General features: G+C 60.4%; 1 protein-coding gene across 13 annotated transcripts in view; it reads right to left on the reverse strand.

Annotated features, from left to right (window-relative positions):
• Positions 1 to 516: 516 nt before the first annotated feature.
• Positions 517 to 12368, reverse strand: part of LOC144931074 (inositol hexakisphosphate and diphosphoinositol-pentakisphosphate kinase 2-like) — a 39086-nt gene continuing 27234 nt past the window's right edge. For 9 of the 13 annotated variants that reach the window (XM_078854992.1, XM_078854998.1, XM_078854997.1 and 6 more), the window contains 6 exons: positions 11611 to 11716; positions 10537 to 10659; positions 8521 to 8583; positions 6280 to 6432; positions 3811 to 3939; positions 2277 to 3459 (listed from right to left, as the gene is read on the reverse strand). In XM_078854992.1, the coding sequence (XP_078711118.1) occupies positions 2534 to 3459; positions 3811 to 3939; positions 6280 to 6432; positions 8521 to 8583; positions 10537 to 10659; positions 11611 to 11716 (1500 nt within the window). In that variant the 3' untranslated portion in view covers positions 2277 to 2533. Of the gene's footprint in view, positions 2141 to 2276; positions 3460 to 3810; positions 3940 to 6279; positions 6433 to 8520; positions 8584 to 10536; positions 10660 to 11610; positions 11717 to 12368 lie in introns of those variants that run through there. The other 4 variants (XM_078855003.1, XM_078854996.1, XM_078855001.1 and 1 more) reach the window with 4 other exon arrangements.

A 12368-nucleotide genomic window follows, 5' to 3' on the forward strand; every position in this document is an offset into this window, starting at 1 on the left:
ACGGGGGATCTTTGTGTTTATCCTGTGTGTGGGGGGGGCAGCGACTGCGTAGCGATTTGCGCGCTGCGCTGCGAACCCGGCGACCCGAGTTCGATTCCCGCTCACGGCCGGTGACGATTATTTGAACCGGTCCTCGGCCTCCCCTAGGTCGACTCAGTCTCTAACGAGTAACTGGTGTGGTGTGTCGACATCGCCACTGGGGAGACAAAGGCGGCCGGTCGTGGTGAATTCAAGTCCCGGGCGAAGCCGGGTAGTAAAGCTGGTATCTGTATATAAGACCGCTTATTACGATAGTGGGTTGATTGTATTGAGTTTGGTGAATGAGAAATCCTTCTGAATGAAACGTTTAACTTAGCTGCCTTTAAGTTCTGCGTAGGTGACTAATTTCCGCTTTGTTAAAGAACACGACCGGCACTCTCCAGCGCATCCCTCTTCACCTTGCTGCTGGTGGGGGGGGGGGGCTCGCCTCGTCCCCGCTCGCCACGCCACCCATCAATCAACGAGACACGCGTGGGCTCCTCGTGACATTCACACGCCGTACGTTTATATATTAATTCAGTGCATGTGCCATCGTGTGAGGGTACAACAATCGGAACACATAAAACCTAAAACCCGCGAACATCGCGCAGGCCACCGCCGGCAAAGCCCACGCGGTTCATCCAAACCCGCCCGCTCGGCACGTCAACGTCGCCGTGGCAACGTCCGCGACGACGACGAGGAGGAGGACGCCGCCGCGGCCCCCGTGGGGACGCGCGCGAGCGCAGGGCGCGACGGCTCCCACGCGCCGCTCGCCTCGTCACGGGCCTCGAGTTCCGCGCGCTGTTTTGACAAAACACAAGCGGCGGCCGCGCGGCCTGATATCGAGGCGTGCACGTCTCTCCGATGACACGCGAGCGCGCACGATTACGTGTCCGCGTCTGTGTGGCGAGCGGTGGCACAGTGGTTAGCGTGCTGTGCCGTGAACCCAGCGGCGCGTTAGATTCACGGGCACTATCGGTGTTGATCGATAAATATCTGAACCGTTCAGGGGCCTCCCCGAGCTTGACACGGACTTGAATGCGTGTTGCGGAGTGCAAACATCGTTAAAATGGAGATAAAGGCGTGGAGGTCAGGCCACGTCACCCCGTCGCAATAGGTGCTCACTAACAGCACCTGCCCCAACTGCCTGTAATGATAGACATGGATGTTTGTGTGTCATCGCATGTCTGACTGTACGTGTCCCAACGTGCGTGTCTATTGTCCGTATGCACGAGTGGTGTGCGATTAGGTGTATGTACATGTGCTACTGTGGGTGATGGTGTATCTGCGTGTTTGTACGTGTATGATTGTGTGACTGTGTGTTTAACTAGACGCAACGGTATCTGTGTGCATCTGTCAGCCATCTCAGTCACTTAACCCGTCACACCCGGCTCTGCCCCGACGCCGAGCGCGCCCTCAAAGTGCATCTCGCCCGGCACGAGTGCCGCTGTGACGTCATCGCCACTAGGTGGCAAATGGCGGCTGTTGTTGTGCATCTTGAACGCGTGTTTGTGTGTGACTGGGTGGGTCTCACTTGTGATTGCTCTGCATGTCTTGTGTATGTACGACCGTTACTGCGCGTCTATGTGCTTCTCATCCAACAAGTGCCTCCTCAATGCGCGGCGATGCCTGTGGCGCATCAGGAGTTTTTCCTCAGGCAGCGGAGAGAGTAGGCCCGGGCACTCCACAGCCAACCCCACACTGGCAGCAGGACGCCATGCCGCAACATCAGCGGCAGCAGCAGCAGCGGCAGCCACTCGACGATGGCTCCGTCTCATGTCCAGCGAGGGCTACACCCCGGCGTCCGCGCTCGCCGTGCTGCTGGGCTGAGACAAACTTCGCTCCTCTGGGGAGTCGAACGACGGACTGTCCGTGAGCCCCCCCTCGGAGCTGTGTCCCGACCCCAAGGGCCCCACCTTGGAGCTCTGCCCTGCGATCACGAGCCCCACCTTGGAGCTCTGCCCTGCGATCACGAGCCCCGGCTCGGAGCTCTGTCCCGGGTCCATGGTTTTGTCGTCGGAGCTCTGCGACGTGAGCGAGGCTCCGAAGTGCAGCGAGGGCTCGGAGGCCGTGGGGGAGGAGGGCCCCGCGCTCGACACCGCGCTCGAGGGGCCGCTGCTGCCTGGAAGGGTCACGCAAAGTCAGGGTCAAGGTCAGGGCATGGAAACCTCTGCATCTAATACGAGCCCAGGGTAACTCCACAACACGGCGCACGGAGCGTCGGATGGCAGGAACACGGCACCCGTAATAACATTACCCCGGAAGGCTCCGCCGAGTCTCAAGGCCACTGTTCAGGAGGGCGCTTCCGCGGGTGTGTGCCACCGTGCGGCACTTCCACCACTGGCTCGAGGTCGCCCGTGGAGACGAGCACCGCCCCACACGCTCTTGGACGAGCGCTCGCTTTGGCGCTGATTGGACGTCGCTAAGTTTTCTCGATTTTCGTGAGAGCTGCTCCTGCGGGGCGAGCGCGGCTGATGAGGGCGATAAGCGTTGGCGCACACACGGCCGTGGCGTTTTAACGCGCTGCCTCGTTAGCGGGAAGAGAGGGGGCATGTGTGGGCGTGCGTGTGAGCCCGTGGGCGTGTGTGGGCCTGCAAGGGTGAGTGGGTGTGTTCGTGCGTGCGAGCGAGCGAGTAATGTCTTGTGAGGGAGGGTGAGCAAGGATGAGTGAGGGTGAGCAAGGATGAGCATATGTGAGTGCGTGCATGTGTGAGTGCATGCATGTGTGAGTGCGGGCATGTGTAAGTGTGTGCATATGTGAGTGCGTGCATGCGCTCGAATGATGTCGAGCAAGGGAGGGTGAGAGAAGGAGGGAGAGTGAGTGAGGGTGAGCGGGGGGGTGTGTGTGCAAGTGAGTGATGTCGAGCGAGCGAGGGTGAGCGAGAGCGAGCGAGAGCGAGGGTGAGCGAGAGTGAGCGAGGGTGAGCGAGGGTGAGCGAGGGTGAGCGAGGGTGAGCGAGAGCGAAGGAGAGCGAGGGTGAGCGAGGGTGAGCGAGAGCGAGGGTGAGCGAGGGTGAACGAGAGCGAGGGTGAACGAGAGCGAGGGTGAGCGAGAGCGAGGGTGAGCGAGGAGAGCGAGGGTGAGCGAGGGGAGCGAGAACGAGGGTGAGCGAGGGTGAGCGAGGGTGAGGGTGAGCGAGGGTGAGCGAGAGCGAGGGTGAGCGAGGGTGAGCGAGGGTGAGTGAGAGCGAGGGTGAGCGAGAGCGAGGGTGAGCGAGAGCGAGGGTGAGCGAGAGTGAGCGAGGGTGAGCGAGGGTGAGCGAGAGTGAGCGAGAGTGAGCGAGGGTGAGCGAGGGTGAGCGAGAGTGAGCGAGGTTGAGCGAGGGCGTGCGTGCGTACACCAGGGCGGCTTGTCGCTGCACGGCAGCGGCAGGGAGGACGGCGGGGAGCGGCGAGTTCCCGTCGACTCCCCCTGGCACCTGCACGGACAGCTGCGACCACCTGCATGCATGCGGGCCGATAGGCGAGCAAACGGCCAGGTGAGCAGATGGACAGGTGTGCCGGTGACTCAGTGAGTGGACAGCAAGGTGAGCCCACGGTAAGTTGAAAGCCTGGATGGGTGGCTGAACAGGTGAGCTAATGGACATCCGAGTTGGCAGTGAGGTGTGTGTATGGGCATGGCGAGCGCATCAACAGATTACCGTTTGGCGAACAAATGGGCAGATGGGCGTGTGGTCAGGTGAGCAGACAATCGCATCACCAGGCAGATGGGTGAGCCAATGGATAGCCGCGTGAGCAAAGAGGTGAGCGGGCGACCAGGGGGCACGGTGACCTCGCGTGTTACTAACTCACCGGCGGCGCTGGCGGCGCAGCTCAGGTGCGTGACGGTGGCGAGGAACGCGTCCATCTGCTTGAGGGAGAGTGAGTTGTGCAGCGTCTCCAAGGGGCAGATAGACGGCACCATGGAGTAGCCTTCAAAGCCTGCACAAGGCACTCGGCACACACACGGCACTCAGCACTCTCGCGGATCTCAGCACACACACGGAACTCGGCACGTACACGGAACTCGGCACACACACAGAACTCGGCATACTCATGGCGCTCAGCACTCATAGAACTCCACACACACGAAGCATTCCGCATCCCAAACAGAACTCGGCACACACAAAGCACTTGGCACACCAGCAGAGCTCAGAACACACATGGCACTCAGCACACAGTCACACACACCCATACACACACACCCATACACACACCCCGCCCTCAACAGACACGGCACTTGTCACGCACGGAGCACTCAAAATCAGCTCTCGGTGCTCCACAGATTAGAACTCTCAAGCCCCACACAAAGAAACAAGGGCCCTCCAGAGACACACGGCCTTCAAAGCATAGGACACACAGCACCTTCTCAAAGTCGATCAAACGCTCTGCACACGGCCACATGCACAGTGACACACGCACAAACGCACACACGCACGCACGGCCAAGAGGCTTGGCCTGCGCAGGGGGCCCACACGTGGCCACAGTGGCCAGAGACGGCAGCCAGGGGGCCCAGCAACCAGCTGGGAACTAGGGCAGAGGGAGAGTGTACGGGCAGGGGGGATCAGGCGAGCCAGCCACAAACCCATGCCTTCACATGCCTTCCAGCCAACCTCACAGCAGCCGCCCCCCCTTCATCCACTTGCATAGCCATTCCCACACCATCACCACAGCCGCCCCCATAGCCAGGCAGCTCAGACCTGGCAGGGCTATAATTAAACCAGGATGAGAAGATCCACAGCTCCAAACCACGAAACAGCCATCATGGCTCAAAGGGCTTCGCCCGACCAAAGTGACACAAGACAATACAGTTAGTATTTACACAACGACTAAATGCAGATGTATTTCAGGAACGCTGTACACAACGCAAGACACGTGCATCACTGGAAACTTCCAAGAAACTGGGACACCCACACACACGTCTGTGTTGACTTTTAAACTGTACGGCCACATCGACCAGAGCCACGACAGGACCGAGACCCGACCCATCTGGGCCGCACCGCGCGGCCCACAAACGCCACCGCTGCCTCTTCCTGCGGGCAGGAACCACAGCACGATGTCCTGGGGACGACGACACGTGGGGGCCACTGTGGTGGGACCCGGGGGGAAGGGGGGCCCAGGATCCCACCTCCAGCCTGGGCTCCTCCTGGGCGGACCGGGAGGAGGCACGGGGATCGTGCTCGCGCTTTCAGCCGATCGGCTACCGGGGAGGCCGGACTGCGCTGCTGTCCGTTCGCCTCATGAAGTCAGTGGCATGGGCTCTAACCTAGGAGCTGTGGTCAGATGCATCCACACTCACGCGTTGGCAGAAATTGCTTTTCCGCAGATTCGTGACCAAAAATTGGCAAAGTTAGCAAGAGTCGCATTTACATCAACACATAAATTATGCACTTGAATAGATTTTTCCAATTAGCTTTTACCAACTCTGGATTAGATAGGGGAATATTAATGAACGTGAAAAATGTGCCCTAACTCGAGCCCGGCTTAGAATTACATTTACAGTGGCTACATTATTTAGTTTTCCCTCTTGCGCAATGAGGTTGGGTTCAGTATAAATTTGTCTACGAGGAAGCAGTGGGGTGACACTTGAGGTCATGGGGCCTTCCTGGCCATGCAAAGCACGTGGCCAGGGCACAACCGACACGGCCAGGGTGCATCTGACACAGCAGCAACAGCGGCAATGGGCATGACGTGCGCCGTGCTAGATGGCGCAGCAGCTCGTGGAGAAAGGGCTCGCTCGCCTTGTCTCGGTGAGATGATAGATTGCACCGTCATGCAGAGCAAGCAACAGCAACAGCGGTAACAGCAGACGGCAGTTGCTGGGGAGAGGTGGTTAATGGAAGAGCTCCGGGCAGTGCGCAAGTCAGCCATGCAGGGATTGTAGCGCAGCGAGGAGAGGGAGGGGGGATGGGAGGGACGGGCGGGAGAGGAGAGGGGGCGGGCGGTGGGAGAGCCGTGCCGCCATGGATGAGACGGGGACGCGGGGCCTCTGCTGACGAGGTCGCCCCTAACGAAGCCAATTAACGCTTGACGTCAATTAAGCTTGGCGCCGGAGAGTCCGCAGCGAACCGTACCCGCGACGTGTCGCTCCGCGCTCGATCTCGTTAGGAGGCTGGAGTCGACTCCACAATGCCGAGCTTCTACCCCCACGCCCTGCCACGAATGACGATGGTAATGGACGGTAAGGGGTGGCGGGGCGGGGGCGGCGGTGTGGGAAGGAGGAGAGGAGGGGAGGCGGGGGGGGCTCGGCGAGCGGGGTGTGGCCGCGCCGCCCACGCATACCCCCGTAGAGGCAGGCGAGCAGGTCCAGGTTGGAGATGGACCAGCGCTTGAGCAGCTTCTGGTGCTCGGAGCAGTGGCACAGGTGCTGCAGCAGCGAGCTGTCGGCTGAGCCGCTGCCCTGGGACAGCAGGAACAGCAGCTCCTGGGGGATGTCTGTTGGGCCGCGGGGGTGGGGCCAGGAGGGTGGGGGGGAGGGGTGGGAGGGAGGGGATGCCAGGAATGGGGGAAACGTTAGGGTAGGAGGTGAGGCCGGAGGGGTCAGGTGAGAGGGAAGTGATAACTGCCTCACAGGAAGCGACGGTGTTAGGAGAGGGAGGCTTCGGGGCCATAGAGACCACGCGGAACCCACGCACGAGCCGGGTTCGCACGTTCGCGTGTCAGCGCGTCCGTCTCTATGGTCTCGGCTGCAGGATGGAAACAACGGGAAGCGTCCACAATCCAGGGCGCGTCTGACAAGACAGGGGTCACAACGTGACCCCTCAAAGCGGAGGTCACATGGTGACCCCCCCTGGGCAGACCTGGAGATGAGATTCAATCTGGAAGAAGCGCGCAGGGAAGTGCCCATGAAGCCACGAGCGAAACGCCGTGACATAAACGTGTGGAACCGCACGGCAGCACGGAAGACAACCTGAGTGACAGCACGGGAGAGAGCACGGGGTGACAGGACGCCGTGTGTGAGGACAGGGCGTGTTTAGAGATTGCAGAATAAGTGGGACAGGTGCAATTTTTGGTGCCAACAGTACAGGGAGGTTAACGAGCGGTGCGGGAAAATGGAGAGGCCCGGCTTTGATGGGAGCTTACAACCAGCGGCTTTGGGCCTTTCTTTAATTGGTGCCTGCCAATCACGTCCCCGCCCTGGGGCCACGGCGACAGGAACCGCGGCCTCCACGCAGCCTCTGGCGCGCTCTCTCACACGCCACCTCCGCCGTCCTCTCCTCCTTCCACCAAATTCGCCTCTCCTCCCTACCGCACCATGCTGAGCCCCCCACTGCCTTCCCCCAATGTTGAGCTCCCCCCCCCCCCCAATTCCCATGCGGCACCCCCCACCCCCGTACCCACCGGCACTCGTTAATGCTGTGTGGCTGTGTGACCTGAGATCTGAAGCCGTGAAGCTGCAGTCTCGGCCACATGTCTGGAGGCAGTGGCAAATGTCGAAGTAGCGAATTAGGGTCGGCATGGAGACGAGTGGTGACCAGATATCCGAAGGCACACCCAACCACAAGGTACAACCACCATCACACACACAGACCCAGCCAAAACACACCACATGCTCACCCAGACATACGCACACTGGCAACCTTCATCACTACGGTCAACACAAACCCTCGCACAGCCTCTACCCCAAAGGCAGGAAAACACCGCGTTCGTCGTGGTGCTCACAATTTAGCCCACGCCGCACGCACACCTCCGCTCAACACCGCTGTCGACCACCGCTGTGTCACGCAGAGACGTCTTGCTCACCGATCAGCCGAGACCCAACGTGACGAGCCCAGTGACCTCAACTCCAGGCCACCAGGCACATCACTGCCCCCTACCTTGTCCACGCTGCTCAAGTCGCGTCAGCCTGTGGTGAGCCAATGGGGTGAGGTGTGCTTGTGCACATCTCGCTCGCCCGTGGCCGGGTGCACACAATCTCACGGGTGGCACGCCGAAGCGTGTGCGTGCGCGTGTTCACAAGTGCGGTTAAGTTCGTGCTGCGAGCGGGGAGTTAAACGAGGTTAAGAAGTTGCGGCTGTGTTTGTGAGGCTGTGTGTCGTCATCGCTGCTGGTGATGGTGGCAGAGGTTGTGGGTGTTGATATTGCTGCCGGTGTGGCGACTGTGAGCTCGGTCGTGTGGGAAGCAGTGCAGTTGCGAGCGGTGAGCGACAGCCCTCGTTAATCGTTACGGCACGGCACGTTAATTAGTCGCCACAGCGGGACGCGACCCGCCCCGTCGCGCGACGTCAGTCACAGCCCTCCCAGATCCCGCACGGGCCTCTCAATGTCTCCTGCCGCCCTCAATTTTTCTGTACAGAAATTTCCACTTTGCACCAAGGATGTAATTTTCCCAGGGGCACGCCCACGGACCGCGTCAGTGGTGGCGCAAGGCCTCCCCTGCCCCCACCTCCCAGTTCCCGGTTTATTCAGGACCAGTCGGCCAGGCCGTACTCTCGCCCACGAGGCTGCCACCATTGTCGATCTGGCAGGGCTGGGGTTAGTCTGTGGCTTGGGTGGTCAAGGCAGAAAGGCAAGCGGACGTACCATTGGTCGGGCAGCAGGCATACGAGATAGAAAACCGCTTTATAGGCGAGCTGCGCAAAGCCTCTGAGGAAGAGAGAAAACGGTGTCTCAACATCCTCCCAGGTCCTGCCGCAACCAAGCGCCGGCACGAAGGGCGACCCGTGCCGGCCGCACGTCCAGTGTGACCGGGCCACTGGGCCGCTCCTCCCGAGGGGATGCAGCCGGCTCAGCAGGGCACCCCGCGTGCACCACTCGCACGGCACACCATGCCGCGCGCAACGCATCACGCCACACGGCACACACCGTTCAATGCTCACACAGCACACCACCCCGCGGGGCACACCACACTGCACTACAGACAAGGCACACCACATGGCACCAACGGCACAGCGCACCACAATATACACACCACACTTATTGTACAGCAGGCAGTTACTACACCACACGTTCCACTCACCACACCGCACCACACATCACACCGTATACCCCCAACCCTGCATAGCAAATTGCCTCCCTGGCCAGGCCAGAAAATCCTGCCAATTGACTTCTGCAGCAGCAGTAGCTGCAGCTGCAGCAGCTGGAGCAGTAGCAGCAGTAGCAATTGGAGCAGCAACAGCATCTATAGCAGTAGCAGAATCAGCAGGAGCAGGTTCCTCATGCGTGCAAGCATCTGCAGGTACACATGCTGTATATACACAGTGTGTGAGGATGTACGGTCCACATAGATCAGTGTTAACGCCCTCTGTGGTGCCTGGGCCGTGGCGGCTAAGCCCGATGTGTTTGATCAGTTTTCAACCGCACGCAGAAAGTGGGGAAATACAACCCAGAGGTGCGAAATAAATATCACATCAAAGAGGCAACTCCCACAACCACTGGCTGCTCTCCTGTCTTACACTTCAGACAAAAAACATCCTTTCTCTAGCGTAAACGGCTGCAGAATATGCACGGTTGTGTTAGGAGGTGTTAGTTATTAAATGAGATCTGTCGGATTACGCGAGAGTGCAACGATGTGTGGGTCCCGTTTCGGAGTTCCAACGCGGCACCCAGCATGCCCACCACGCTCCACCATGCTCACCGCATGCACCACGCTCACGACACGCCACACATACACACCACACCGTGCTCGCCACATGTGCACACCGCGCACCAAACATGCCTTGTGCCCACATCGGCACATGCGTGAAGCTTCCACGCGTTGACGTTGCGCGTAGCTGCGCAGGTCGGCGGGCGAGCGGTGAAAAGGTGGCCGAGCCACAAGCAAAGCGATTCGGGTTCAGGAGCACGCGTCTACGCGCCCGATTGGGAGTTCACCATCGAACACGCAGCCTCAAAACTGCACGCGCCGCTAAATCTCATCGTCCCACTGCAGCTGCACGGGCTAAGGGCTGGGGTGGCATGGGCTAGAGTCGTCGGAATGCACAGCGGTCCCGCTTACAGACGTCCACGTCCAACTACGAGGTCAGCTCCGTGTGAAGCATGGGAGTCTCCTGTGCGAGGTGTGTCGTGGTGTGTGTCGTCTGTATGTTGCGTGGAGTGGGGGTGCGTGTGCATGAGTGCGTGCTCGTTGCGTGGGGAGCGGGAGTGTGGTGGTTAGCAAGATGCGCTATGAACCCAATGACGCGAGTTTTATTCCCGCTCATGGCCAACACTAGTGACGGTTATTTGAACTGGTCCTGGGCCTCTCCTAGGTTGACTCAAAAGAGTGCCCGGTCCGATGTGTACATATCAGCACTGGAGAGACAAAGGCAGGCGGGTGTGTTTCTGGCCACACCACCCACTCGTGTACCGTGCCGGCCTTCATGGGTGCCTGTTAACGGTACTTGCCCCAGCAGTCTGTGTGACTCTACGGGAAATCTTTGTCTTCGTTGTGTAGTGCACGGATGCCCCGCTTCAGCGTGGTGTGTATGTGCGTGTGCATGTCCCGCGTGGTGGTTGTATACCATCATGCGTGTTGCATGTGTGTACGGGTCCTCTGTGGTGCGCGACGTGTGTGTGCGGGTCCCGTGTGGTGTGCGCCGAGTGGGGGTGTGTGCGTACCATCGTAATGCAGGGTGGCGGCCCCCAGTTTTTTGCGACTGGCTCGCGCGTAATCCTGCAGGTTGGGGGCACTGGAGGAGCCCCCCAGCACTGCGGTGCTGAACAGACCAGCGCACTGCGACCCTGGCGGCGGCACACATGGGGTGGCGCGGGGCGCAGCACGTGGGCGTGCGGGCAGGGCGGGGGTGGGACATGGGGCAGCAGGGGGAGGATGCCAAGGGGGAAGCGGTAGGTAATGGCCGGTGAGGATGGCCGGGATGATTGTTGCAAGGTTACGGAGAAGCGGTTGTGAGTGGGAGGTTGAGGGATAAGTGGGTGAGGAGGGGCAGGGGAGGGAGTTTGATTAGAAAATGTGAGTTGGGGAGGCTGAGAAGGGGGTTGGTTTTAGATGTGGGATGGGGGGCTGCGCCGTAATGGGAGCGGAGGCTGTTACGTCGGCACCCAGGGAGACGGTGGCACACGGCGGTGGAGCACAGGGCAGCCCGTGTCACCCGTGTCAAGCCCTGGGCCAGCATGACTGCATGATCCCAGCGAAAGCAGAAAAACACTTCTCCCGCCTCTACGAGCGATCGTGAAAACAGCCGAGAGATCTCAGCTGGACTGAGACCGGCGGCAATCGGGGCACGTCAACCACAAATGCTGGCTGCTTGAAAGCCATAAATGCACTCGTGTTTGAGCAACGGCGGAGCGGCCGAGATCGGCTCGTGGTGACACCGGGTCATGGCACGTTCAGGCTCGGGGCTTGACAACGTCTCGAGTTAATCATCTCCGTGAGTTAATCATCTGAGGTTATACACGACCAACACATGATCAACACATGCAAATTACCACTCACACGACGTTAGTCTGACCCGAGGCTACGTCGCCTCTCCGCACCGCAGCACCGATGTCCCCGAGTCCCCGGCGCAGGGCGCCCCGACCGCCGCGCTAGTGCCGGCGGTCGCCACTCTTGGCTCCTGCTCCTCCCCAGCTAGCGGCCCTCTCAAAACCCCGCCGGAACGGCTTCACTGGGCGCCACTGGGCGCCGTCATCGCGCGTCGGGACTCCTTCTCCCTACGCCGCCCTGGCACGTACCCAGGCCGCTGTGCTTGGGCTCCTGGCTGTGCTTGACATTGCTTGCGTGCGTGGCCACGGCGAGCCGTCGTGGGCCGCCTGGAAACGCGGACGTTTCGGATAAAACCTGCGTGGGGACAGAGAACCGGAAGCGCTGCTCGTTAGCACGTGGTGCGGCAGAGAGGTGTGGAGAACAGGACGGACGGTGGGGCAATGGGGGTAAATTTAGCAAATTAACTCAAGGCAGCAACAACAACTGATTCCACGGATAATTGCTCACGTGCACATGCGTGCACGCACGCCTGTACACTCACTCGCACTCGCTGGAACTGGTTACACGGTGACAACGCCATCGTTAGTGTCAAGGTTATCTTGTCACAGCAAGAGCAGCCAGCAACAAAACTCAACGAGCCACCGCAAAACGTTTCCGTTACGTCACGAACCTCCGTTAGCCATTACCTGCAACGCGGACGGCACACCACGGCAACCTCTGGGTGGTTAACGAGCGCCGGCCTCTAGCCATGCAAGCGGCACGCCCGCCGCCTCTCACCGCACGCATGCCAAGCGCAGGGAACCACGACCGCGACCCGCTACCACCCCACGCGCCGTCCGCGCCGTCCACACGACGCGGGAAGGGTTGAGCTTCTCTAGGACGTCGGCCGCACGTCGGCAGCGAGCGGGGGTCAGGGATTGCGTGCGTGTGCGAGAGGCGGGAGCGGGGAAGAGCGACGGGCACACAACGCAGACACCTGCTGCCAGGAGGCGAGAATGGAGGAGAG

Source organism: Lampetra fluviatilis, chromosome 3, assembly GCF_964198595.1.
Source record: "Lampetra fluviatilis chromosome 3, kcLamFluv1.1, whole genome shotgun sequence".
Classification (NCBI taxonomy): Eukaryota; Metazoa; Chordata; class Hyperoartia; order Petromyzontiformes; family Petromyzontidae; genus Lampetra; species Lampetra fluviatilis.